At 59.7% G+C, this 27,435-nt stretch overlaps 1 protein-coding gene across 1 annotated transcript; it reads left to right on the top strand.

Annotated features, from left to right (window-relative positions):
- The first annotated feature begins 504 nt into the window (after positions 1-504).
- Positions 505-26,709, top strand: SPOCK2 (SPARC (osteonectin), cwcv and kazal like domains proteoglycan 2). The gene is made up of 11 exons (XM_070432932.1): positions 505-982; positions 13,678-13,686; positions 14,082-14,127; positions 14,347-14,461; positions 16,303-16,417; positions 18,365-18,479; positions 18,842-18,961; positions 19,871-20,089; positions 21,423-21,485; positions 22,837-22,974; positions 23,118-26,709. Exons 1-11 carry the CDS (start codon positions 794-796, stop codon positions 23,267-23,269), a joined length of 1,281 nt encoding a protein of 426 aa, XP_070289033.1. The 5' UTR covers positions 505-793; the 3' UTR covers positions 23,270-26,709.
- Positions 26,710-27,435: the final 726 nt, after the last annotated feature.

Raw genomic sequence — 27,435 nt, 5'->3', positions numbered from 1 at the left:
GACAGCTGCTTGGGGAGGAGGACATCTGCCTCCGCTTTGCCAGCCATTCAGGGCTCGGTCTGGCCTTGAAAAGAGCATGTGGGGCTGCGGAGCAGTAGTTTGGAGGAGGCAGCCAGTTGTTATGCGGCTTTTGTCTCCAGGAAGCCACCCATTCCTGTAGGGCCCTAACGCGCAGGAAGCCAGCTGTCAGGGCTGTGGCTCAGCCCCCTGGGTGGGAGGCAAGGGAGAGAAAGTGTCTGTGGCCAAATTTCCGTTTAGACACCTGAGCCCGCCGGCTTTGTCGCCGGAGAGTTTGTCTTCTCCCACTTCCACATTCCCCAGGGGCCCCTCTTGCTCGCCACCCTTGGGAAGGCAGCAGGGGCGCCTGTTTGGATCCTGGGTTTGCAGCTCCAAGCGCGGGGCTGGGCTGGGCTGGGCTCTGCGGCGGCTGCCTGTGTTGGGGCGCTCTGATCCAGCGCTCCCCTTGGAAATCTACCCCCTCCATTTTTTTTTTTTTTGAACCAGGTATGATGATGTCAAACGTGATGCTGATGCCACAGTTACAGACACGGCCCCTGTTGGCGCAGCCTCTCTGACTCGCCTCCTCTCCGCGCCCAGCGCTGGCTTCTTCAGACAAGTGCATCTCCCAACCAGGTCACATTTCAGCCGCGGCCCGCTGTCCGTCTGTCTGTCTCCGATCAGGCCCGGCGGGAGGAGCGCGGAGGAAGGCGGCAGCGTCTGCGTCGCCAGCCGTGTGGTGGGTGGAAGGACACTGAACACCGCAGAAGTCAGACCCCGTCGGACCCAGGCCACGATGCGCGCCCCGGGCTGCGGGCGGCTGGCGCTGCCGCTGCTGCTCCTCGCGGCGGCCGCCTGGGCCGAAAGCGACGCCAAAGGGCTCAAGGAGGGCGAGACCCCCGGCAATTTCATGGAGGACGAGCAATGGCTGTCGTCCATCTCGCAGTACAGCGGCAAGATCAAGGACTGGAACCGCTTCCGAGACGTAAGCCTGCCGGGCCGCGGGGGCGAGGGCCGGGCGAGGGGCGCGGGTTGGCGGAGGGAGCTGGGGGCTCGAGACCTCCGCGCGGGGAGCGGCGGCTGCAAGTCGCAGCCAGAGGCTCCCGCAGCCCCGCCGGCTCGTGGCTCCGCGAGTAAACACGGGGCGCCCGCCGGGCTCGGCCAGTCGCCGCCCGCACAGCCCGGAGCCCCTTTCTGGGTCCTCCTGGCCCGACCGGGTCTCCCCCGCCGCCGGGATGCAGGGTGGTGGTCGTGGGTTGCAGGGCGGGAGGGGCAGAGGCCCCGCTACCCCCGTCCTTTCATTTATTTTTATTTATTCGTGAGTCGCCCCAGGCCCGCACCCAGCGGGTGATGCTGCAGGCTCCGCTACCGGGCGCTGCGGAACGGGCAGGTCTGGGTGGGGCTGGAGGGGAAGATGGCACGTGTGCCCTGTTCTCTTCTCGGGCTTTGGGGGAGGGGGCACAGAGAGGAAAGGGTTGGGGCCTTGAGTTTGGGGGCCGGAGGGTCCTAGCGATCCTCAGGCGAGGCGGTGAAAGGCGTGTCTGAGATGGGGGAGGGGGCGGGCGATGGCAGTGAAGACACCCGCGGCCACCCCGCCCCGGTGGCCTCCAGAGCCCGTGCAGAGTGAGCGCACATGAAATCTGCTTTCCTGGACCAGCCTTGCACGGGGGAGCCCGACCCCGAGCTGGGGAGCGGTTCCGATCCGGAGAAAAGACTCCCATCGCCCCCTGAGCTGGGAAAGCGGAGGGGAAAGCCCTGCGCAAGGACTGGGGCCTCGGCGACCGCCGCCGGAGCTCGGCCTCACCTTGGGAAGAACTTTGCGGGGCGGGGGTGGGGAGGTGGCTGCGGACGAGCCAGCGTCGCTGCAGCACTTTGTTTACAGGCACCTGTAGATCCGAGGGGAAACCGGAGGCGGTGGCGTTCCCAGAGGGGAAGTGAGAGGGGAGCGGGGCGCAGAGGGCGTGGCTGGCCCCGGGGAGGGGCGGGGGTGGGAGTGTGAAGGGGAGGAGGGGCCGGGGTGCGCCGAGGAGGCGCTGCTGGTCCCAGCGACCTCGGGCTCTCTGATGCCAGTTCCCAGAAACCTTTTCTGCGACCTCAGTTCTTGCTCCTCGTTCCCCAAATGCCCTCATCACACCCCCCTAGTGCAACACCAGCCACCCCGTGACCTTCCTCATCTTCTCCTAAGCTGCCTGCACCCAGCAGTTCTTTACAAATGCGCTGGAAGCACACAGGCTTCCTATGAATTGCAGCCAAGTGATGGGAAGAGGCTGAGAGATAAGGATCTTTTTGTTACTGCGAGAGAAGGGACTGTTTCTCTCCGAAGTCATGGCGGGCTGAAATTCATCAGAAGGAGTCGCCTGCTGCCGGTCCTCTGCAGAGTGGCCTGGGCCCCAGAGTGGGGGTTTGCCCCACCCTCGGCAGGTCCAGCCAAGGCACGGTGGAGCTCCAGCCAGGCCTTTTCCTCGGCCCCTGCAGGCCAGGCACAAATGAGCTGCAGTCTCCTGTCGCTGCCTGGGAAGCAGGCCCGTCACAGCCGCAAGGGAGGGGGTGGGTGGTGGGGGTGGGGGGAGCGCAGGCTGGTCCATCCCATCCGGAATCCATGTGTCACTGGTCCAGGCCTCCCTCAGACTTACTGGCTGTTTGATCTTCCAAAACGGTACTGGTGAAGGTCAGAAGGAAAAGAAGTGCTTAATCAGAACAGTAAAGGTTTAAAAATAAAAGATGCCTCCCCACTCCCTTCCTCCACCTGCTTCCATAGCCCACTCTGTGGGTGAGGATAAATGATTGGCTGCTTGACCCCTGGCACAGGGCTGCCCACCTGTCTCCCTGTCTTGGTGCCAGCCGCTTCCCCCTTCCTCCCGTGCTCATCAGCAGAAAGGCACCAGATTTGGAATTCTGCAGGACCTGCCCCATGGGATTCATGGAAAGCCGGAGGGCATGGATTGTTTCAGGTGGCCTGAGGCTTTTTAGGGCACATTTTCTGTAAAACCCCAATAAGGAGGAGCTCTGGCTGCAGGAGGACAGGGTCAGGGAAGGCTGTGTGGAAGGGTCCGGCTCCGGGGATCTGTTGGCAGCTTTTGCAGAAAGGCAGGACGCTGCTAGCTCAGAGTCACTGCATTGCATAACTTTAGGGGTGCCCCATGTGCATGGCGCCCCTGGAATTGTGCAGTGCACAGACTGCACAGGGGGCTCTGCCAGCACCACAGACACCTCTCCTCCCTCCTCCTTTAGCAGAGGTCCCGCTTCCTACCTGAGGGCTGAAAGCCCTCTGGGTGGGCACAGGAGCATCAGGCTTTGTATACATTTCAGCGGCTGAAAATATATCCCTTGGCTCCTCAAAGGCGAGAGAGGCATTTCTTCTTTCGAACCTTTAAGGTGTCGTCAAGTTGAGCCAGAACCTTGTTCATAATCAATCACAGGATAGCACGGGCTCCCCAGTTGCCTTGGTGGAAGGGGGGCAAGCAGGAGAACGGTATATTCTTAGGAAATAGGATGGGGGAGTCCATAGTATGGGTGGGGGACACGTCTCATTGAATGGCACTGACTGAAGTGAGGGGGAAGATTGAGGGAACTGTGTCTAAGGGGTCAGGGGAACGAAGGAAAGGAGGAAAGCTTGGGAGTGGTTCCCACGTGGGATTGGTCTGAGCTGGTAGGGGGAGTCCAGCTTAGCCTTTTTCTCTGAGCACTAGGGTGGTAATGGAGGCAGGGTTTACCAGTGGAGCAGCCCTCCCCGACAGTGGGCACAGGGCTTTCATATCCTGGCCCCGGGCAGACCTCTGCCAATGCCCAGGAGGAGGGAATGTCATGTCGGAGGAGGGAATGTCATGTCAGAGGAGAAGGGGATGCTGTGATCTAGCTGTGCCTGATCCTGGGCAGGCCTGGGCTTCCCAGAGCCCTGCTTCCAGTGCTACCATCCGGATTCACCGAACAGGGAGGGACTGTACTGCAGGTCTTTGGAACAAAGCGTCCAGGGCCTCAGAGATAGAGATGGACAGTTGAGAGGAGACAGGCCCATTACACAGCATTCTTCCGGCAGCTCCAGGAGCCTGGGGAGGCAGCACTGACTGTTCTTTTTCTTCCTGGCTCTTCCCTACTTTGCACTCTATTTCCATTAAAAGTTAATGGTACTGATGAGTGTCTAGCACTGTGCTTGGCACCCAGGAGGCACCCGGTTAATGTGTTGAACCACTGATTGCAATGAGTGCTCACATCTGCCATTCCCTGCAGGAAGCACTCGGCGTGCAGCACCTCTGTGCCCCTCGGCAATCTGTGAGGTAGCTATGATGACTGTATGGCCCACCCATTTTGTGGTTGAAGAAATGAAGGCACAGAGAAGTTAAGTAATTACCCAAGGGTCAAAGAGCTAGTAGGTGGCACAGCTGGCATTTGAACCCAGTTGTCTAATTCAGCTTTGCTTTTCAGGGAATTCTAGGCTTAACCTTTAGTGAAAACGGGAAGGAAGAATCTACCCTGAGGAACAAAGTCTAGCCTGGCTTGTGCTCTGTGAATCTCAAGGAAGCCCTGGGCAGGAGCAGCCCTGCCTAAGGAGCGGGCCAGAGGCCCTGCCTGCTTCCAGCCTCTAGGCTAGTGAAGTCCAGCGGCAGCTGAACACCCAGGAGAGGCGGGAATGTGGGTCTGGAGGCCTGGGTTCAGGTTCTGGCTCTGCCACTGGCTGGGCACGTGATGCCAGGTACATCCCATAACCTCTCTGAGATTCAGTTTTAGGCAGGGAAACGGAAATGGATGCATAAACACGAAGGCATCCATTTCGGGCAATATTCTGCAGCCCCACCGAACAACCACCAGCTGGCTCAGCATTTCCGGGGTGGCCCAGGCCATGCCTCAGTCTCCATGAAAAGATGTTGACGTGTGTTCACTAACTCACCCATTCACTGCAGACCTAAGCCCCTCCCAGGTGCCAGGGCTTCGCCGTGATCCTGGGCTCCGGCCCAGGGAAGTGTCGCCTGCTGGCCACACAGGATTCCCACGTCCTTATGCTCACCAAGCGGGTCAGTAGCAAGTTTTAGCCACACAGGTGCCTCCTACCCTGCACACCTTCACCAATGCTGTGTGGGGATGAACTGCACAGATGCTTGTGGATCAGCGTGGGATGTGAGAAGAACCCAAAACTGGGTCAGAATGGGGTTTCATAATTGGGGTTCTCCCCTAGCCTCTTCCTCCGCCCTGGCTTTGAATCCTCTCTCACATAAGAGGTGTCACCATGGCGAGGGACTCGTGAGCACCCAGCAGGGCTCCGAGCCCTGGGAAGAGGGAGAGCAGAGCCCGCTGCCTGGAGAGGCTGTCATGTGCTCCTCTCATCTCACAGCTGCTCTAAGAGGATAGCCAGCCGCCGCCACCCACCCGTCTAGGTCTCTGGCGTCTCCATCTCCGGGCAGTCAGGGCTCTGTCTGCAGGAGGGGAAGAGCTCTATCCTACCCCAGCCCCAAGGGCCCCGGGAGAGCGCTCAGCTTGTCTTCCTGGTGAGAGGACAGACTAATTGTGTGGCCGTGGGGGAGCCACTTCACATTTTTGGCCCTTGATTTTCCCCTTGGTTTAATGAGCAGGCTAAACAGAGAATCCACCAAGCCCGCCTCACTCTGCGACGCCAGGAAGACGGCACTAGGACCCGTGAACAGCCCCTCACCCGCAGACATACCCACCACCCACCCACCCCATCCTGGCAGCAAGGCCTGAGGTTTAGGGGAGGGATTTTCCTTTTGCTCTTGAGGAAATATCTGTGGCCAGACCAGGGTAGGGGATGTCTTAGCCAGAAACGGAGAAACCTAAGAAATGGGGTGTGATGGCATCTTGGGGGGAACCTCAGGCTGGGGGCAGGCATGCCGCTTCTGTGCATGTTGATTGCAGGCATAACATGAGTCTTCTTAGGATTGTAAACAGGAGAAGGTTTCCAGGCAAAGGCCCGGGTACACCTGTGTCTACCCTGGTGGGCTGTAGAGTGATGCAGTTCTTGACATGGGACAGTCGGACCCTCGAGGCCCAGCCGCATCCAGGTGGAGCTGTGCTCCTTCCCCGGGGGCCTGCGGGATTCGTTGGCCATCGGCTCTGGCACATGTTGGTGCTGCCTTGTGGTCTCACACTGTGGGCCTATATCTCCAGAGTCCTCCTGCAGGTATTTTTAATGTGTGTTTGTCTTGTATCTCCCAGGGAAAGCCCCTGAGGGCAGGGTCTGGGAATAGACAGCTCGGTGTACCTCAGCAGCCCGTCCTCAGAGCACTGCACTGCGAGTTTGTGTACACAGTAGGTGCTCAGTGTAATTGTATGCGCTGTGGAATGTGAGAGCCCGAAAGGATCTTGGCTAACCCTCATCTGACCCCCTCCCTGTCCCCTTCAGGCAGCAGAGGGCCCAGGGCAGCGGGGGCTCCGGGCTGAGCCATGCTGGTTACTTAGAGAGATCTCTTCCTCTTTTTGGACCCCAAGAGGTGGGACAGTCACACTAGAACCCAGCACCCTGACTCGCCAAAGATTCACTTGTGGTTTAAGGGAGCGAGTGACACCACGAAGGAAGGTTGTCCCAGGCCTCCCTGTCCCTCAGCCTTTGTGCCTGTGGGTCCGGGCCTGACTGCAGCCAGCCCCCCACTTCTCCTGGGGAGTGGGGCTCAGCCCCCTCCACTCCAACTTCAGGGCGCCCACAGAGCAGGCCGCCACCTGTCGGCCCTGTGCTCCCTCGGGGAGAGCAGGTCCCCGGAGGCAGGGCACCCAGATGCCCGAGGAGAGGTCAGGGCTGCGCTCAGCAGGAAGCCTGAGCCAGCTGGCTGCTGTCCTACCTCTGCCGCAGGCGCCCGCTGGCTCCTGCCCTGCTCCCTTGCACAGGTGAGGAATGTAGCTCAGACTCCCTTCCCTCTCCTGAAAGGTGTCATTTTGGAAGAGCCGGGGAGCAGAGCCATGGAGCCTGCAACATGAAGCATTAAGCACGAAGCCCCGCATTCTATAGGTGGAGAGAGACCCAGACAGGGGCAGAGACCTGAGGACCCATCTCCCCTCTGCCCCACCGAGAGCCAGAAGGAAGACGGGTCTGCGGCAGCTCCCTGTCCTCAGCCCCGGCCTCTGCCTGGCACGGCAGGACGGGGGATGGCCCCGGATGCCCCTGGATTAGGGAGAGGGCAGGCTCCGGGAGGCAGCGGAGGGCGTTGGTGGGGCAGACCGGAGGCTGGTAGAGCTCCTGGCATGCAGGGAGTGACATGCACAGTTATGCCTCCAAGGAAATTCCTCCGAGGGGAGAGGAGAGGGGAGGCCGGGCGGCTGCCAGATACCTGTCTCCTTCTGTTTGTCCAGGCCTCACGGCCTCTGCCGCTCCCTCTGAGGGACGGACAAATATGTCATGACTGCCTGTTCCGCCCTCCTCCACACGGAGGGCCCTGCCTCCTCAAGATGCCTTCTGCCAGCTCGGGATGGGGGTCAGTCCTCCACTGAGAGGGAGCCCCACTGGGCCCCCTCCTTCCTTCCTGGGTCCCTCACTCTGTGCTCCCCTGGCTGTTTGCAGGGAGAAGCAGGAGGAGGCCCGGCCACAAGCCTCCCACTCCTGGGCCTCCTCGGGGACTGGGCTCCCTCGGAGGCTCCCTCGCCTGCGGAATGAGGCGCAGTAATGCCAGGCCCTGGGCCTCCAGAGGTTGGGAGAGGCCTGGCCTCGTTCCAGTGTGAGAGGTTCTCCATCTGTTACAAAATGAAGAAATGCCATCACAGGGTTACGAGTTGTGGTTTAGTTAAGTCTCAGGATGAGCATCTCTTGGTCTCACCCGTGTGCCTCTGGCTGCGGATCCTCATTGAGAGACAAAGGCCAAAGTCTGTACTTAAGGGTGTGGGGGGAGGGTAAACGGTGACGGAAGGAGACTCGACTCTGGTGGTGAACACACAGTACAGTATACAGATGATGTATTGCAAGATCGTACACCTGAACCCTACATAATTTTATTAACCAATGCCGCCCCAATGCAATCAATAAAAAATGTAAACGTCGACATTTGAGGCCCCTTGTGACCATGAGACCCGAAAGCGCATCTTGTCCACTCCCTCCCCCAAGCTCCCACCTTTCGTGCCAAAGAACTGAGCGTGAGCGATCTTTCGAAAGCACAGAGCTTCCCAGTTGACGAGGTGCTCTCTCAGACAGATTGCACGGGGTCCCCCGAGCTCAGGGGGAAAGGCAAGGGCATCATCTCACAGCCACGGAGGTGGGTCGGGGGAGGGCAGGGCTCTGTAGCCTGCAGCCTCGCCGGCAGGCAGAGGCCAGGCCCCCAGCACACTGCAGCACAGAGGCAGGCGGAGATGGGTTCCGGGGGCTTTAGCCCAGTAAGTCGGGGCCTTGGGAGGACTGCTCTTCCTTTGCTCCACTTACTGCCGAGTCTCCTCCCACCAGATGGAGAGGCTGGGAGCGATTGGGTTAATTCAAGCTGTGAAGTGAGCGGGTAATTTGGGTGCTAATTAAAATGACAGGAAGTAAACACCGCTAGGAAACACCCAGCATGTGCCCCTAAGGCCCTGCTTGGCCTGCACACTCACCACCATCTCTCCCCCAGCTTGGCACGGTGGGCTCCGTCTCCATGGCAACTGCACTGAGCCTCAGAGATCAAAGCAGGAGATGGGTTAGCTCCAAACTAGTGGAACCAGGAGCATGTCAAGGGGTTTCTGGAAAGTGCCTGGAGAAGGGGGGGCCCAGTGTCTTCTCCTGCCACTGCTGTCCCACCTCTCTGCTGCAGGACCCCTGCCTGGGGGTTGAAACAGAGCTGGTGGAATGGGAGAAACCTCCCCGGCTGGGATGGGGCCTCCTGGGTCCAGCCCTGGGCCTGGGACTGTATGGAGCAGTACCGAGTCCTGGTTGGGGGGTACAGGTTCTGGAATCACAGTCCCGGGGCCCCCAGTACTCTTCTGCTGTGCAATTGATGTGTGATCCTGAATAAGTGCCCGAACCTCTCCAAGCCTTGATTTTGTTACCTGAGAAGTGGGGTAACAATAGTCATTTTCTGTTAAGGTCATTGTGGAGAGTAAATGAGCCAATGAACGTAAACCGCTTAGTGCAGTGCCTCCTCGCGGAATTGCTGGAAAGATGTGAGCTGTTATTCTCGTGCTGGTGCTGGTGCTGGGCATGGACAGAGGAGCTGTATATGGTCTCTGTCCTCAGTGAAGGGTTCTTACGGGGGGAGAGACAGAGACGTGCTCAGAACTGTGTTGTAGAGAGATCCCTGTGCCTGCAGCAGCGTGAGGGGGAGGACTCGGAGAGACCCCCCTGGGGAACGCTGCTGGGATTGCGGCCACGGCTGGCAGGGAAGGAGGGGGGCTGTGATGAAGGGAGGCGAGCCAGAGAGAGGAGGAGGGGAGTGGACAGGAGGCTGTGATGAGGGGAGGGGAGCCAGAGAGAGGAGGAGGGAAGTGGACAGGAGGGGGACAAGGGCAGGGCAGCTTCTTTGGCTCCATGTTGATGTCGCAAGATTGGAGAGGGCGGGATGCTGTGCAGCCAGAGGAAAAGGCCTGGAAGTCAGGAGCCGGTTCCGGTTCTGTGAGCGGCGTGTCCTCAGGCAGAGAGAGCATCTGCTGGGTGTGAGGCTCCCTCCCGGGGAGAGGATAGCTGCTCCTTCACCTCAGGCTCCGCTGGGAATGAAGACAAGACAGGACCCCTTGGGCACTGGATGGTTTAAGGAGCTCTGTGGGGGGTTCTCACGTGCAGCCCCAGCTGAGAGGTACCCTGGCACAGAGGGGGACTCAGCCCCAAGAGGGGGAGTGACTTGCTGAGGCCCCACAATGAGCCACGTTTAGAGCAGGCTCTGGTCCAAAGCCCTCTCCACCTCCCTGCCCCCCTCAACAAGAGACCCACCTACCTGCAAGGGGGGCTGCAGGGTCCCCTCGGGTCCCGTCTGGAGTCCCGGCTCACGCTCTCATCTGTTGCTCTGCCTCTGTGAGCCTCAGCTTCCTCGTTTTTTAATGGGGTTGATCCGAGCGGTCCTGCCTGCTTCACAGGGTTGAGAGGGAAAAGGAAGACAGACACGAAAACCTATTAAAGAGGACCCGCTTTTAACGCACCAGGCGTTTCCCTGAGCTGCCGTGTGCAGGGGTCACGGCTGGCTGAGCCGACCCACTGAGAGCACCAGGTGACAGACATGCTCGTCCTTCGCTCAGAACTTTGGATCTCAGCCTGGGACCCATCCTCCTCCTTCCGACCGGCCCAGCTCTAGAGCGGAACCCCTTTTCTCAGGGGTAACGAGACCCCCCACCCAGCCGCCCATCCGTAGCAAAAGCAGATGGAAGGCACCGTCTTCCCCAGGAGACCCTGCCGCCTGGAGCCCTTTGTCAGGCCATTCACACAACTGCCAGCGGCCCACTGGGCACCATGACACACGCTGCGCACGGAGAGGCACAGTCACACTCGCCAGCCAGCTCCTCTTTTCCACTTATAGACGGGCCGGCCCCATCGGCCTCGGGGGCCCATGTGTCCCGGCGCTGCCTCTACCCCTTCCCTGGACAGCCCTGGGGAGACCTTCACTTCGCTCTGGTCTCTGCTGCCCGTGGTGGCCTCTCTCTTCTCTCCAGGTCTCGCTCTACCTGTTTTCTGACCCCCCACCATTTCCTCTGCCCAAAGTCCATGGCCTCTTCTTCTGCTACGATGGCTTTTATTTGTTGAGTGTTTTTTGGACACCAAGCACCTCCCAGGCGCCATCTCCTTTCATTCCTGGAGTCCCAGGAGATCGGGGCCGCGCTCCCACAGGCCAGCTGCTTGCCCAGCGGCGCTGCAAGGGAGGTGGGATCCTGTGCGACTCCAGGCCCTCTCCTCACCCCTCGGCCCGCTGTTCCCACTCCTGGGAGTGAGGCTCCTGGGCCCCGAGCACTCGGCCTCCCTCCACCCACCACGTGGGCACAGCGCAGCTGGAATGGAGGACAGCACTGTATACAGCAGGGGCTCAATCCCTGCAGGCTGACCAGGGGAGGGGTGGGAGGAGTGGAGATAGCTCCCCGCCAGGGCTCTCACGAAGGAGCTGGATGGTGAAATCTCCTTTCTCAAGGCTCCCTCTTCCCCGCCCACTCTCCCCTAGATTTCTAATAAAAAGTTCTCGGTCTTGACCTTCGAGACCCACTTTGTACTGAGCTCCAAAGGCTCACAGCATGGCTGGGGGTTAGGCAGTGGGGTGGGTGGGAGTGTGGGTGAGCCGGCCTGGAGGCCCTTGGCTGACACACACACGCCACCCCCCCATTCCAGTTCAGGTGCAGGTGGGTCTGAGGCACACAGCCCCCCCATTCCAGTTCAGGTGCAGGTGGGTCTGGGGCACACAGTCCCCCCATTCCAGTTCAGGTGCAGGTGGGTGTGGGCACACAGCCCTTGTTGGCTGGGGACAGCCACTTCCTGTCCTCTTCACAGCCTATGTCCACTCCCCTCCCGGGGATGATGGAGCAGCGGGAAGATCCAAATTTGATGGAGGCCAGGCCCTGCTTGTGCCCCGACCTTGTAACCCTGACTGCAGCCCTTGGCCACTCTCAGCCTCCACTTTCATCAGGTGGAGCGGGCACCGGAGAGGACGCTCTGTCTGAGGATTCCTGGAGAGGAAGGGCCGGGTCTGGGCTGGCCTCCCTGGGCCCTAGCACGTGCGGGAAACTGGGCTCAGCTCCTAGCCCTGCGGTCTCCTTAGGAGCTTGCCTGGGGCTCAGGAGGTCAGGCCGTGCCCTGAGGAACTGGGTGGGGCCTGAGCCTGGCACTGGGCTGGACTGTCCAGTGCCCGGGGCGGCCCCGGCCAGGTTCTCCGGGAGCCCCTTCGGAGGCTTTCCTCCTGCTGCTCCTGGGCTCACGGACAGCGGGACACGTGTCTGCTTGGACATGCGGTCGGGACAGATGTGGGCAGAGTAAGGGGGAGAGAGAAAGAGGAGAGAGACACCGAGGGATGTGAGCAAAGAGATGCACGGGAAAGCAGGACAGAAAGAGCAGGGCTGGTGCAAGCCACCGCCTCCTCCCAGGGAGCCGTCTGCTGGTTTCTTGCCTGCCTCTCTCCCTCCCCTCCCCTCCCCGCCTCACCCCCTCTCAGTGGAAGAGTCTGGAAGATCAAGTGGGAGGGAGGGCCTTCGTGCTCAAGTGAGAACTGGAGGCTGCTGGGAGAAGTGGCTTTGTTACTTTGTTCCTAGATAAAAACCATCTGGCATTGGGTGAGCTGCCTGGAAGTGTCCCTGTTCCCTACTGTTGCTTACACGTGTGTGCTTATATGCCACACTCATAGACGAGGCTCTGCACGCCTGCAGGCACCGTGTGCAGAAGCACAGTACACACCTGCAGGCACCGTGTGCAGAAGCACAGTACACACCTGCAGGCACCGTGTGCAGAAGCACAGTACACACCTGACCGCGTGCACTCTACCGGGGTGCCGACCCAGCGCCTGCTCGGTCCTGGCCACTGTCCGGCCTTTCAGCCGTGGTGCCTGCCCTCCTTTGTGCCCCTGGCTGCCCCCATGTGGCTGCCCGGTGATCAGGAGCCCTGTGCCCTCCCCGCCCAGGCCTGATAGGCATCTGGCCCCTTCCCACCTCACCCCTGCACACCTCTGACCCTTGCGGGGACGGGACTCTGGATGAGTGGGCAGTTGTGTGTGGCTCCTCATGCCCCTCTACCTCCATCCAGAGGAGGCCAGCAGCTGGCTCCTTGGCACCGAAGCCTCCAGTCCCCAGAAGCCCTCCTGCCTGCCTGGCAGAGCTTCCACCGGTTGCGCCCTGTTCGCCAGTTCTCAGCAATGCCACCCCTCCTACCCCCCCACTGGGGACAGGAGGGGAACCAGGCATGTTGGGAGTGTCCTGCCAGCGAGCTAGGCTGCATGGAGCTGCTCTGCCTCAGCCACTCCTCGGCCCACGGCCCTGAGGCCAGAGCAGGTGGGGCGTGACCAGCCAGGTGCCTCCTGTCTTGGAGTCTGTATGTTGTAGCCAGAAGAGAGGCGTGTGCTGGTGTCAGGAGACCTGGGTTCTGTGATGGTGCGACCTGGGTCAGGCCATTTCCTGTCTCTGGGGTTCCGGCGTCTCCTGTACACCGAGGGGCTGGGCAGGATGACCTCAGAGGGCCTTTCAGGACCCTCGGAATCTGAGGGTTTGTGGCTGGACCGTGGTACCTGAGAACGCTGGCCCCCTCGCTCTCTGCACCGTCTGAGCTCTGCAGGAGAGTCAGGCCTTGAGGGAAAGCAGTCCCCGTGCCACCCTAGGGAGGGCCTCCTTCCGCCTCAGTCACGGTGGGCACGGCCAGGGGAGGGGACTGGCAAGGGACGCACCCTCCCTTTGCGAGGGTGGTGTTTCTGCGGCACCCAGGGCACAGGTGTGAGAATCACTTTTCCCAGGTGCTATGGGCCCCTCAGACCTCATCCTGATGGTGGAGACAGGGCTGAGCCATTGGGAACAGCCTCAGGGTCAGGAGGAGTGGGATGGGCCTCACCCCTCAATGCCATGGGCCTCACCCCGACTGCTCCTGGGCTGACCCTAAGTGGGCCAGGTCTTAAGCTGTCTGTGGTAAAGACATAGGGATACTGGCCTCCAATGAGAGGCTCTAGAGGTCAGAGGACCATAGCAATGAAAGGCCAGTGCCCAGTGCCCCACAGCCACGTGATGAGGCGGGGAGCCCTGGGATCACCGGTCTGAGGGTGGGCCTCACTGAAATCCCCGTCTCTCCCTCTCTCCTGCTTCGTTCCCCACGGCCTGCTGCTGCTTCCCGATTCCCAGGAGGTGGAGGTGAGTACTGCCTGGGGCCCTATTGCATATGATCACTCTGCAGCCTTATGCTCCACTCCCCGCTCCTCTCTTTGCACCCTCACCCTGACTTCCCTGTAGCATTCAGTGTGGGATTGTCCGGGGGGAGGCTGGGGCGGGGGAGAGATGGGGAGAGGATGGGGGTGGAAAAGGAGCTTATGGGAGAAGCTGGAAGGGATTCTGGACATGGGTTTAGGGGCTTGGGGGAGGCCGCTGGCAGGGCCTGGGTGGACAGGGGTCAATGAGCAGCCACCAAGATGGTGAAAAATTTACATGTGCAAGCAGCGGCCCACCCTTGTCCTCCCTGGGCCTGGAGTTGAACCTCTGAGATGTGAGTCTTAGCCCTTCCCTTCTCCTCCCCCTCTGTCCTTTCCTAGGATGATTACATCAAGAGCTGGGAGGACAGTCAGCAAGGAGATGAAGGTAACATGCCCCTGCCAGCCCGGGGAAGGTGACTGACACCCAGGAAGCCTTGAGGCCAGAGGGCAAGTCCTGACCCTGGGCAGCCAAGGAGCTGAGGGGCTCTGGTTATCAAGAGCTGCTGGAGGCAGGGACTTGAGGGCTCAGAAGCGAGGCTGGGGGCTCCCGGGATCTCTGGCACTGACTCCCAGCTGACCTGAGTTCTGACTGTGTTTCCTGCAGCCCTGGACACCACCAAGGACCCCTGCCAGAAGGTGAAGTGCAGCCGCCACAAGGTGTGCATCGCCCAGGGTTTCCAGCGGGCCATGTGCATCAGCCGCAAGAAGCTGGAGCACAGGTGAGCGGTTTGGGGAGGCGGGAGCCCTGGAGCGAGTTTGCTTCAAGAGCGAGGGCTTGACTCACCCTCTCCTGTGTATTAGTTACCTATTGCCGGGAAACAAACGACCTCAAAACGTAGTGTCTTAAAATAACAAATATGTGTTATCTCACATTTTATGAGGGTCAGGAATCCGGTTCTGTCAGATGGTTCTGGCTCAGGGTCTCTCACGAGGTTACAGCCAAGATGCTGGCAGGGCTGTATCATCCGAAGGCTGGACTGGGGCTGGAGGATTCACCCCCAAGCTCCCGGCACAGCTGTTGGCCAGAGGCCTTTGTTCCCAGTCACGTGGGCCTGTCCGTAGGGATTCTTGAATGTCCTCACACCATGGCATCTGGCTTCCCCTAAGGCAGTGGTTGGCAAACTCATTAGTCAACAGAGCCAAATATCAACAGTACAACGATTGAAATTTCTTTTGAGAGCCAAATTTTTTAAATTTAAACTATATAGGTAGGTACATTGTTATTAACTTAATTAGGGTGCTCTTAAGCTGGCCTTTGCTAAAAACGTCCTCAATCTGAGGGGTCGACCTCAGCGAACGTACCCCCACTTCTAACACCACTTCTTCAAAATAGACTCGCCCAGGCTGAAAACCGCACGTGGTATTTTGTGGAAGAGCCACACTCAAGGGGCCAAAGAGCCGCCTGTGGCTCGCGAGCTGCGGTTTGCCGACCATTGCCCTAAGGTGAGCCACCTGGGGAGAGAGTGAGCAAGGGGGAAGCCACATCGTTTATGACCCCGTCTCGGAAATCCCGAGTTACTTCTGCCACTTCCATGTGTTAGGAGCGAGTCAGAAGTACTGCCACTCTCCAGAGGCGGAGAATTCAGCTCCATCTTTTGAAGGGAGGAGTGTTAGAGAATCTGTGGACAGATTGAAGGCCACCACACCGAGCGATCGGTCACCAGACCTGTGGGCCCTGGGAAAGTCCTGGCCCCTCTCTGGGGCTGGGCGTCCGTATCTGTGAGACACAGAGGTTGGCCCGGATCACTTGAGGTTCCTTCCAGCTCTGACCTGCAATGACTTCATGAGAAGGTTAAGGTTGCAGCTTCTGAGGCTCTCAGAGGGGGGAGGGGCATTAGAGGCCTTAACTGTAGCCCAAGGACAAGACCCTTCCTGGTGCCAAGACGCCTAGTGAAGGTCCCAGTTCCCTCCCCTCTTTCTTCATCATAGACTCAGAGACCAGAGGCTTGGGGTTAGCTTTAGCTGCCCGCAGGGGCCGGCAGGCAGTGTAACCTGTGAAGAGAGCCCAGTGACGGGCCACTCCCGCGAGCCCAGGCCCTGTGGCAGGGGCGTGGCTGACTAGGGCTGTGCGGGAACTTTGGACCAGGACTGTCACACTTTGCAGAATGCCCAGTGGTGAAAGGCCAGGAATGCAGCCTTTTATGTGAACTCTTCTATTTTGTATATAATTCAATTAAAAACACAAACTCTGATGGCCAAATAAAATGAGTCTGCAAGGCAGATATGGCGTATGGGCCATCAGTGTGCAACCTCTGATTTGGTCTGACCCCTTAAGCGAAGTGTGACCCCCTTTTAAGTCTTACGGCAGGGCCTGGAATTGCTGCCCCAAGGCCCTGCTGACTCAGTAACCCCACAAAGGGGAGGGGAGCCTATGCCATGTGAGCGGGAGGGTCTGGCTGGAGGTGATGGGGTGGGTGGCGCGGGCAGGGGCACGGCTGCATCTACTCTGGATTGCCGGGACCAGTTCTTGTTGGGACCCGTCTCCTGAGCCCTCTCTCTCCCTGGCCCTCTCTCATTTTCACCTCTATCCCTTGCCTTCCCCACCCCTCTCCTCCTGTAGGATCAAGCAGCCTGCCCTGAAACTCCACGCAAACAAAGATACCGCCTGCAAGCCCTGCCACATGGCCCAGCTGGCCTCCGTCTGTGGCTCTGACGGCCACACTTACAGCTCTGTGGTGAGGAACCCTCGCCCCACGGGGATGGGAGTAGGATGCACTTGAGGCCACAGGGAACAGAGGACTGAACAGCCATCGGGGCCTCCAGAGGGACTCCCAGGGCTGATGGGGGTCCCGCATTCAATGTAGCCAATCAGAGCAGGAGCACCTGAGCCCTGGGCTGGGGCGACCGAGGGTCTGCACCAGACCCTGCCCCAGGTCTCAGGCAGGTGCAGGCAGGGGGCGGGGCTTGGAAGAGGCAGGTGGGCAGGTGACAGGAGTTAGAGCAGTGGTTCTCAACCTTCCTAATGCCACGACCCTTTAATACAGTTCCTCATGTTGTGGTGACCCCCAACCATAAAATTATTTTCGTTGCTACTTCATAACTGTAATTTTGCTCCTGTTATGAATCATAATGTAAATATCTGATATGCAGGATGTATTTTCATTGTTACAAATGGAACATAATTAAAGCATAGTGATTAATCACAAAAACAATATGTAATTATATATGTGTTTTCCGATGGTCTTAGGCGACCCCTGTGAAAGGGTCGTTCGATCCCCAAAGGGGTCTCGACCCACAGGTTGAGAACCGCTGAGTTAGAGTAAAGGAGGGAAGGGCCTCTTGACAGTCCCAAGGGCTGTGGGAGGAAGGAGCTCTGTGGTCCAGTGACTGAGGGAGAAGGACGAGCTCTCCACCAGCAGGTTCCACATGGAGGGGATGGGGCTCCCCAGCGAGCCTGGGCATCCTGGGGCAGAGGAATTACCCTTCCAGGAGGTGACGATGTGGGAAGGAATTCCCACCTTATGGGGTTTTGTGAGGATTAAATGATACAATGTCTGTGAAAGCATTTTATAAACGTTAAAAGGCCATGGAAGTACGGTGCTAACTGTGAGTGCTTCTAGCAGCCACGAGGAGTTGGGGGTTTGGAGGACGCTGACTGTTGGCTTGGGCTGGGATCTAGGGCTTAAGACCCCTTTGGGGGAAATGTGCAGATTTAAGAACCGGTCCGCCCTCCCTGTGGATGATGAGTGAAGTAGGGTGGGGATGAAGTCACCCTTTAAGGGAGGGAGAGGAGAGAATAAAGCTGGAGGCTGAGGCCAGGAGCTGCACTGACAAGGCAGGGGGAGACCAAGGAGACAGGGGCTGACAGAAGGCGCGGGAGTCGGAGAGGGCTATGGTCTGAGGGTCAGGGTTCTGCCCTGTGGGAGGTAGAGGCACCAGGAGGTCTGGCTTCCATCCCAGGCCCTGAGCCTCTCTGAGCTCCCATGTTCTCTGCTGAGCACGAGAAACACAGTTCTCTCCCAGAGCTGAAGGGACCACGCGAGATAATGCTGGAGACAGCACTCCGCCCGCCTCGCCTTACGCAGACACCACCAGGGGAAAGCTTTAAGGGCAAGGAGTGGGGGGGGGGGGGGGTCCCTCAGCAGCTGGCGTTGGCTAACAGCTGCAGCCCAGTGGTTTCAGTGAAAGCTCAAGAATTAGCAGATGTTCGATAGCCGCAGCTGTTTGTTGTCAAGAGAGCTGAGCAAAGCCCATGGAGGTGGCCGTGGGAAGGCCATTGAGGAAGGGGGCCAGCAGCCAGTGACCCGGGAACCAAGGGACTAGGGTGAGTGGGAGGAGAGGCCGTGAGAGCAAGGAGAGGGTGAGCAATAGCTAAACAGGGCAGGTGGGTGGCAGGGGGTGAGAGGATGAGGACATGGGTGTCCTGGGAAAGAGAAAGGTGCAGAGAGGGCAGTCTGGTGCAGGGTGGGGCTCTTGGGCGCCTTCCATTGCTAACCCCTTCCTGGGCCTGCTGCCCCTGCACTGTGCGCCCATGGCCACCAGAGGGACCAGGTGGGCTGTTCATGGGCTCTGTCCTCCTGTCAGCCATGGGGAAGGCAGATGTGGCTGCCAAGTAGATGCCCCCAGCTGCAGGGCACCCTGGGGTGAGGCCCCATCGCCCACTGACCTTTCGCCTTGTGCAGTGTAAGCTGGAGCAGCAGGCCTGCCTGAGCAGCAAGCAGCTGGCCGTGCGATGTGAGGGCCCCTGCCCCTGCCCCACGGAGCAGGCCACCGGCTCCACCACGGATGGCAAAGCAGGTAATGCGGAGTGCCGGGCCACAGCCAGGATGGGCGGGCCGGGTCTCCCCGCCAGGGCTCCGGGGTGGTTTGCAGAGCAGCAGGGAGAAGTGGCACAAGCAAGGACAGGCCTGGGGGTGGGCTGGCTGGTTAACAGAGCAGGAGGGCTTGGGCCTCAGCCACAGGAAGCCTGTGCTGTGTGTTTAGTGCTGGGGAGTGAGGGGCAGGAAGAAGGTGGGAGAGGGCGGGGAGGGAGCCTCCAATTTCTAGCTCCCTTTCTACAGCATCCCTGACAGCTGCCCGCCTCCTGGCCTGTAGGGCAGCATCTCAAGCTAAGATCATGCTTCACTCACCTTCCCTCTCGCCCCCACTCTGTCCTGCAGAGACCTGCACGGGTCAGGACCTGGCCGACCTGGGGGATCGACTGCGGGACTGGTTCCAGCTCCTCCATGAGAACTCCAAGCAGAATGGCTCAGCCAGCAGCGGAGGCGGCCCGGCCAGTGGTACAGGAGCCCGTTGCTCTGCCTGGGAGGAGGGGGGAGGTGGGGAGACAGGTGTGCCTGGGGCCAGCCCGCCTTGTGCTCCCTCCTGCTAGACTCTGAGCCCCTAAAAGAGCCTAAACCTCAGAACAGGGGCAGCAGATTCAGGTTAGCTAATAGGAAGAACGTCTTTTTTTTAAAAAAAGTTTTTTTATTGATTTCAGAGAGGAAGGGAGAGGGAGAAAGAGATAGAAACGTCAATGATGAGAGAGAATCATTGATCGGCTGCCTCCTGCACACCCCCCACTGGGGATCGATCCGACAACCCAGGCTTGTGCCCTGACCAGGAATTGAACCGTGACCTCCTGGTTCATAGGTCAATGCTCAACTACGTAGCAACACTGGCTGGGCAGAAAGAACTTCTTCAAATGGGTAGGGAGAGCTCTGGCTGGTGTTGCTAAGTGGTTAGAGCACTGGCCTGGGCACCGAAGGGTTGTGGGTTTGATTCCTGGTTAAGGGCATGTACCTGGATTGCAGGTTAGGTCCCCGGCCCGGATGGGGTGTGTGCAGGAGGCATCCACTCAATGTGTCCCTCTCACAGCGATGTCCCCCCTCTCCCTCTTCCCTTCCACTCTCTCTAAAAATCAGTGGAAAAAATATCCTTGGGTGAGGATTAACAACGACCGCAAAAATCGGTAGGGAGAGCTGAAATGTAGCCAAGAGCAGGCAAGGAGTTATTTTCTCTGAAGGGCTTTCAAACAGGGTTTTGATGGTTTCGGTGCAGTTCTAGGTGGAGGCAGAGGGATGGATCTGGCCTGAACAGAGGGCTGGGGCTGGGAGCAGTGGAGGGATGGAGGGATGGACGGATGATGGATGGACGGATGGGCGGGGCTCTTTACCTTGAGCATGTCGGAACCTTGGTCTTCTCCCCAGGCCTGGACAAGGTCCTGGGGGCCAGCTGCAAGGACTCCATCGGCTGGATGTTCTCCAAGCTGGACACCAGCGCCGACCTCTTCCTGGACCAGACGGAGCTGGCCGCCATCAACCTGGACAAGTACGAGGTCTGCATCCGCCCTTTCTTCAACTCCTGCGACACCTACAAGGACGGCCGCGTCTCCACCGCCGAGTGGTGCCTCTGCTTCTGGAGGGAAAGTGAGTGTGGCCCTGGCTGGGCCCGGCCCCCCGCCCCCGGCTCAGCCCCCGCCCCAGGCTCCCTGTGGGGTCGGAGGGGCTCTGTCCTGGTCAGCCCACCCGCCCCTGGACTCTCTCAGTGAGGCCAGCATGTAAACTCCCTCCTTGGCAGGCTGCCAGGTGAGTCCTGACGCTTATGCAGTTCGGCCTTCCTAAAGGAAGAGCATTACTAACTATCCATGTACCATTTCCGGGGACCCGTGGAGGGTGTTGGAAGGGGTGGGAGGGCCTGAAGCTAAAGCAACTTGGGACTTGGGCTTCTCCATGATTCCACTGTGTGATCCTTAGCCTCAGAGATGTTGCATCAGTTGCTGAACCACAAACACCTGCTAGAGATGATCTAGGCCAAGTGGCAGCTGCCATGGATGAGGAAGCTGAGGTCCCCCGGGGCCAGCTGCCCCCCCTTCCCCAGCCCCTGGGGAGGCGCTGGTGCCCTGCTGGCTCCCTGGTGCTCGTGGGGTCACAGCAGCACAGCGTCCGGGGCCGAGGCTCAGGCTCCGCCCGGCTCCTGCATGTGCTGACGGGGAACCTGGGCAGGTGACGAACCTTCTGAATCGGGAGGGGAAAGACCCACCTCAGAGACCCCTGTGAGGCTGAGCTGAGACCATCTGGGCGCAGAGCACTGTGTGACGGACAAACCCCTCGGCCGAGCGGGGGCTTTGGATCATTTGATTGCCCCTAACTGCCCAGCCTCCCGCTGTCTGCATTGCTGCCCCCTCCAGGCCTCTGCTCCCCAGGCCTCCGACGCTCATTCTGTCGATTCTGTGCACCAGCCTTGGGCAGGAGCCTGGGAACAGGTCTCATTTCACCCTCAGCCGGGCCTCCCGCTGGAAGGGCTCGGGGTCTTCCCAAGGTCACAGACAAGTTAGATTTGGCTGCCAGTGATTTTCAGGCTTCCCACTCACATCCCCTCTTGTCTTATGTTCCCCTGGGGCCCATACTTGTGGGGAATGTGTGCGTTCACTCCTCTTTGGAATCCTATTAACTCACCCCATGGGTCACCCACACCCTCAGAGAGCCCTTGGCCTCTTGGGGGCCTCAACCTACCCCACAGCCCTGGAATGGCCTCCCCCCGCTGGAGCCTGGGTATTTGCCTCGTGGTGCCCCTGTGTCAAATTCGGGATGTTAAAGGGATCAGTGCACCCCCCAATCCCCATGGGGTGGCTCCGGGTCCGACTTGGCTATTTTCACCCTGCAGAGCCCCCTGCCTGGGTTTCTAAGCCTTGGGGAGGGGGCACAGCGCATCCTCTCAGCCCCAGGGGGCAGCCCCTCAGCAGCTGTTCTGTCCCTGCAGAGCCCCCCTGCCTGGCGGAGCTGGAGCGCATCCAGATCCAGGAGGCCGCCAAGAAGAAGCCAGGTGAGGCGCTGGGCTGGGCGCAGAGCAGGAGGCAGGGAGGGTGCCCAGTCCCCCTGAGACTGGAGGCTCCAGCCCGGGCATTAGGGGGAGGCCTGGCCTAGGGAGACAGGAGAGGGACTTCCCGTTTTCATCCTTGTGTGGGGCGGGGTCTCCCAGCCAGCCCCCAGTGAGTGTGTTTTCAGCACTAATTTTTGCCTCCTGCTAATGGAGCAGGAGGTTGGGATACAAAAGGTTCCTAGAGCCCCGCACCCCCCCATTTTATTCAGTTCAGCAAAGTGAGTTCAGAACTTGAGTGAGCCCGATCCCCCCCACCCCCTGCTAGTAGACACTGCTCAGCGAGCACTAGGGAGCCAGCCCAGGTCAGAACTGATGGGCAGCACAGACTCGGTCCCTGGCCCATAAGGCACACAGGCTCCCCGGGCACAGCCCATGCCAACACGGCACCACCCCCGGCTGCGGCTGGCGTGAGGCCTCTCTGGGCCACTGGCTTCAAGGGGAGCCCTGAGGGATGGGAATGAGCCAGCCAAGTGCAGAGCTGAGGGCAGGAAGATGCTCAAGGTTTGATGGACAGAAAGAAAGGTCCCCTGGAGTGTGGTGGCCGAGGGGACAGAGGTCTGAGGGGCAGGACCCGTGGGGCTTCCTAGCTCCTTGAGGGCAGCTTGGCATTGGACTGGGCTGAAGAGACCACACGTGACAATACTGGACCACACAGCGACCCACACTGGCCGAGAGCCTGGCCTTCAGGGGTGGGCTTTAGTGCTGCTTCTACCAGGAAGCCACCGAGCCTGCCTGCTGGGCCTCCGGGCAACCCTCCCGTGTGCCTGGTATTATCTCTGTGTGTCTCGCCCCCAATGGGCAGAGTCCATCTCTGGGTCCCCAGCGTGGTGGTCTCAGATGTCTGTTGAGTGGACAGAGGAGGAGCAGTTCCGTAGCCTGAGGGAATGCGGGGGGGGGGGGAGGGGGGTGTCTGTAGGCAGGTCAGGTCAGAGGGGCTGAGAGGAGAAGCATGGGCATTGCCAGCAGGGGGCACTCAGGATGGAGGGGCAGCCAGGATGGAGGGACCGCCGGGTAGAGGGGCAGCCGGGTGGAGGGGCCTCCGGGGTGGAGGTCAGGCTGGCCATCCTGCGAGACTTGGGCCACAAGTCAGGGAAGTGGCGAGGTGGACAGCGCCATCCGCGGGGTCTGAGCAGGTCATCTAGGGAGGTGGCCTTTCTCGGCTCCAGTCGAGGAGCTGGAAGAAACACGGGCATCCGGGCTTGTTGGGTGGTCGGTGCCTGGGCTGGTGGGGTCTGGACCGCGGCCCGGGTCCGAGCTCCAGGGCCCTGCTCTGACCCTCTGCCCGGCCCTCCAGGAGTCTTCATCCCGAGCTGTGACGAGGACGGCTACTACCGCAAGATGCAGTGCGACCGGAGCGGGGGCGACTGCTGGTGTGTGGACCAGCTGGGCCTGGAGCTGACCGGCACCCGCACGCACGGCAGCCCCGACTGTGGTGAGGCCGCAGCCCCGGGCTCAGACGCCAGAGGCCTGCGGGGGGAGGCGGCGGGGGGAGGCAGGGGGGGAGGCAGGGGGGGAGGCACGGGGGGAGGTGGGGGGGGAGGCGGGGGCCTGACCCGATCTGCTTGTTCACCACAGATGACATCGTGGGCTTCTCAGGGGACTTTGGGAGCGGTGTCGGCTGGGAGGACGAGGAGGAGAAGGAGACGGAGGAAGCGGGTGAGGAGGCCGAGGCTGAGGAGGAGGAGGGCGAGGCGGGCGAGGCCGACGACGGAGGCTACATCTGGTAGACGGCCCGCGGGCCGCGGCGGGGACAGGCAGAGACGGGACAGCAGCAGGCGGCCTACGAGCGGACCCGGGAAGTACAGTTGGGAGGACCCTGGCTCCAGCTGGAGGACTGCAAGTGTGAGTGTGCGTGACACGCGTGTGGCCCAGACGTAAGAATGCCTGTGCGTGTGTCTGTGTGTGCATGTGTGTGTGTGTGTAGCATGTGCTGACAAACGTGTCCTTGGTCAAACTGCTCCTGGGGACCAAACACCCCTTTGGCCTCCTGGTAGTTATTTTCATTCCATTTGTTGTTGGTTTTAAAATGTATCCGTTCACACACATACCCACTGAAAGGTCAACATTGATGAGATGAGATGCCCCCCTAGCCACGCCCCCTGGCCGCATCCGGGCCTGCCTGGCACCCTGGTCCTGATTGGCTCCCCTCGGCGGCAGCCCTGACTCCTCCTGCTCCTGCCTGCCCTTCTTCCTCCCCTTGGGGTCAAGCCCTAGCTGCTGGCATGTCCCCGTCAGAGGGGAGGGCGGGCAAGGAGCTGTCTGCTGGCTGGGGGTCTTCCCAAAGCTCGGCCAGTTTGGCCGTGACAGCCCCGCCGGCCTCAGGGCAGATGGGCCGGGACCCCCAGCACAGCAGGCCCCCTCCCTGTGTGGGGCGGTCGGGGCGTGGAGCGGAGGGAGAGCAGCTGCTGCAAATCCAGGCAGAGCTCTTAGGGGCACAGACACCCCAGCCTCTTTCTGTGGCTCCGGGGTGAGGGCCATTCCCTTAGAGCCGTGGGTGGTGACATAGTGAACTCTGCCTGGCCACGTGGGGTGCACCTGCTCCCGTCCCCCTGGCTGGGGCCCCCTGTCCACTCTGGGAGCCTGAGGATCAGGCAGCAGTGAGGAGCCTGGGGTGTCCGCTGCACCCAGCTCCTCCCTGACCCCTCAGTAATGCTCCCCTCCCACACAGACCAGTAGGAAGGCTGACCCCGAGCCCCTGCGAGGGGAGCAGTGAAACGGCAACCTTCCTGCCTGAGACCACGGCCTATTCCCATCTCCCTCAGGGGGCGGCGCTCCTGTGCCTGGGCCATTTCCTGCCCCTCCCCTTGCAGCCCCTGCGGCTTCCTGTGTCCCCTCTGGTGCCCCCACAGCTGCTCGGGGTGGGGGGCTTCTCCATGCTCTGAAATCCAGGGGGGGAGGGACGGACCAGCTAGGCACTGAGGCCACGCCTTGTGTTCCCCCAAATCTCTCCACCAGGAGGGAGCCAGGGCGGAGGAGACGGTGCTGTGCTCCCCGTCAACCTGCCCAGTTCTCCCTGCTGAAGCGAACCCCTAACACCATTGGCGAAGCATTTCTTACCCAGACCGGGCCTCTGATGCTGTTCGGTGTGTGGTGAGGGCAGTGTGAGCGTGTATGTGTGTGTGCGCATGTGTGTATGTGTGCGTGTGTATGTGTGTGTGCTATGTGTGTGACTGGGCTATGTATGCATGTGCATGTGTGTGCATGTGTGTATGTATGTGTGCTATGTGTGTGTATGCACGTGTGTGTGTGCGCACGTGTGTGTGTGTATGTGTGTGCGCACGTGCAGGCACTTTGTGTGAGATGAGGGGCCACCCCTTGGGGCCCGGGCTGTGAGGAGGGGCACCTTGGGTGCTGGGTGGGTGGCAGGCCGGGGGGTTGCTCCGCGGCTCCTGCATCCGCTGTGCCCGCTGGACTTGCTGGAAGAACCTCAGCCCGCCTGCCCCTTGCTCCACCCTGGACCCCGCACCTTCCAGTCTTCTCTTGGGAAATAGTGAGACTCCAGTGAGCCCCACCCACCGCCTCTCACGCTGCAGCACAGTCCTGTCAGGGTGTCGTGTCGTGTGGTCCCACACCCCACGTCCCGCCTCCCACCGCCCCTCCCTGCCCGCCACCTCCTCCCCTGGCCCCCAGCTCAGCTCAGTGCAGGGAAATGTCTTTCCCGCAGCCCTCTGCTCTCTGAGCAGCCGCTTCTCACTCGGAGCTACTTGAACTTGTGCTCGCGCTAGGATCGAGGTCTGTCTGTCTCTTCCCTCTGAAGTGTCCCCCAGGGTGGCTGTGGAGGATTTGGGGGTTCTGGGGTGGGAGGCAGGGAGGAAGGGGTGCCCTTCCCCTCTGTGACCCTCCTCTCTCTCTGGTGGGGGGCCTATGCTCTCTGTGTCTCTGGGTCTTCCGGTTGTGCACGTTTTTATGACCTTGTAAATATGTTGTAGAAAGAAAGCAAAAGGCCTTGCCCTGTCTCTGCAGCCCCCACACTGCTTCTTCACCCCACTCTCTGAGACCCAGCCCCCCAAAGTTGACAAAGCAGCTTGTTCCCAGGGGCTGCAGGCCTCAGGAGACGTCTCATTGGGCAAGCTGCGGTGTCCTGTGAGCAGGCTGCAGGGGCCTCCTCAGCTCCTTGGATTCATGCCCGGGCCCACGCGGCCACCTCCTGGCCCCTCCCGCGCCCCCTCCATCCTCCCCGCTCCCCGGGCTGACGCAGGCAGTGGAATCAGGACTGTGTTGACAAGATCTCAACCAAAATTTAAAAAGAAGACTTTCTTGGGCCCTGGAGCTGCCCAAGACCTCCCATGCCATGGGTCCTGGGGGGAGGGGCAAGGCTGAGAGGGGTAGGTTGGGGTTGGAGAGAACAAATGTGCCTTGAGGGGCCACTCAGGGCCCACGGGTGACCGGAGGCGGCGTGGCGTGGAGCTCAGGAGGGAGAGGGAGGAAGGGGGGTGAGGTCGATGAGAGTGTGATGGGTATCATGAGCGCCCCCTACTGTCCCCTGCGGCTGTGGCCATATGGGGTCAGTGGTCACCCCCTTTCCTCATGCCAGCCTGTCCAGTGTAGAGGGCAGGCCACCCACTCGGCCTTTCACGAGCTCCATCTGCTTCCAGTTCACCTCTGAGTGGGTGGGTCCATGGGATCAACATTCACCAAAGCCTCCCCCTCAGCCCTTGGGGAGAGTGAATGGCATCATCGTGAGGCTGGGGGCCGGCAGGGGTCACAGGGAAGAGCCACTAGGGGTGCGAAAGGGGACTCAGACACCCCGAGGAAGTCCCAAGCGGAGCAAACTGCTTTATAGCCTGAAGCTACTTCAACTGTGTCATGTGCAATAACTGAGCTTAGAGTTAAGAATTGTGTTCAAGTGCTTGGATTTCCGTCTGTATATTTAAGTGCTGAAATCGTATCTCTCAGTAATTTTAGATGTCTTTAAAAAAATCGACAAACAAAGTGTTAGACCGTGTGTGTGCATTAATGGGCACTCAGCGACCCATGGGTCACCCCACCCCTCCTTCCCCTGTGGCCCCACCTCGCACACCGAGCCCCGCCTCCCGTGGGGACCCCGCCTCCTGTTGTCTTATCTGCCTATTACTCAGCCTAAGGAAACCAGTACACCCCACATGCATAAAGGAAATCAAATGTTATTTTTAAGAAAATGGAAAATAAAAACTTTATAAACACCGCCTTCTGGCAGTACTGTGATTCTTCCCCTCGGCGTCATTTTTCACTAAAATGGCGTTCACAGACGGGCCCCAGAACAGACTGCTGGTCAGCACGGGCCTCTTCTATTCACCTGCCTGTGGGGCCTGGGGAGGGCGGGGCTGAGGGGCGGGGACTGACCTCCTGAGGGAGGGCCAGGAGCAACTTAGAGATTTTTTTGATATCATTGCAAATATAGGTATCCCCCCCGCCCCTCCAATGTATATAGACTTTGAATCATTATTAATTCCAGTGGGTTAAATCTGAAAAGAACCGTTGGAATGAATAATGATTCAAAGTATGTATATAGTTTTTGGGATATATATACACATATATATGTGTGTGTGTGTGTATAATCTATATTTGTCTATTTGCCAATAAATACATCTCTATCACAAAGTAGAGTTCTAACTCTATGGCCTGCCTTTTCCATTAAACCATTATGAACCTTTTGCTATTAGAGTTATTTGAAGACATGACTTGAATATTTGCATAGTGTTCCACAATATGATGGACTCTAAGGAATTTAACCATTTCTCTGTTTTTGGGCCTTTCTGTTGTTTCCAATTTCTTGACAGTCTCAACTGTAGCCCTAGAACTTACTAACTGTGACCTTGGGCAGGTCACCTGGCCGAGGGGAGGAAAGCCCGCCTCCCACGGACCATGTGCCTGTAGGAGTGCTTTCGGAACAGCGGGAGCTCTACACAGGTGC

Source organism: Myotis yumanensis, unplaced genomic scaffold, assembly GCF_028538775.1.
Source record: "Myotis yumanensis isolate MYYU_CA2020_CCGP unplaced genomic scaffold, mMyoYum1.0.hap1 SCAF_13, whole genome shotgun sequence".
Lineage (NCBI taxonomy): Eukaryota > Metazoa > Chordata > Mammalia > Chiroptera > Vespertilionidae > Myotis > Myotis yumanensis.
This window is presented reverse-complemented; position numbering and strand designations above follow the sequence as displayed.

Excerpts from the sequence above, each read along its gene's own strand:
- SPOCK2 (XM_070432932.1), top strand. The coding sequence starts at position 794 with ATGCGCGCCCCGGGCTGCGGGCGGCTGGCGCTGCCGCTGCTGCTCCTC. Across the intron at positions 14,462-16,302 it reads CGCAAGAAGCTGGAGCACAG|GATCAAGCAGCCTGCCCTGA; the intron begins GTGAGCGGTTTG and ends CTCCTCCTGTAG. Across the intron at positions 21,486-22,836 it reads GGCCGCCAAGAAGAAGCCAG|GAGTCTTCATCCCGAGCTGT; the intron begins GTGAGGCGCTGG and ends CCGGCCCTCCAG.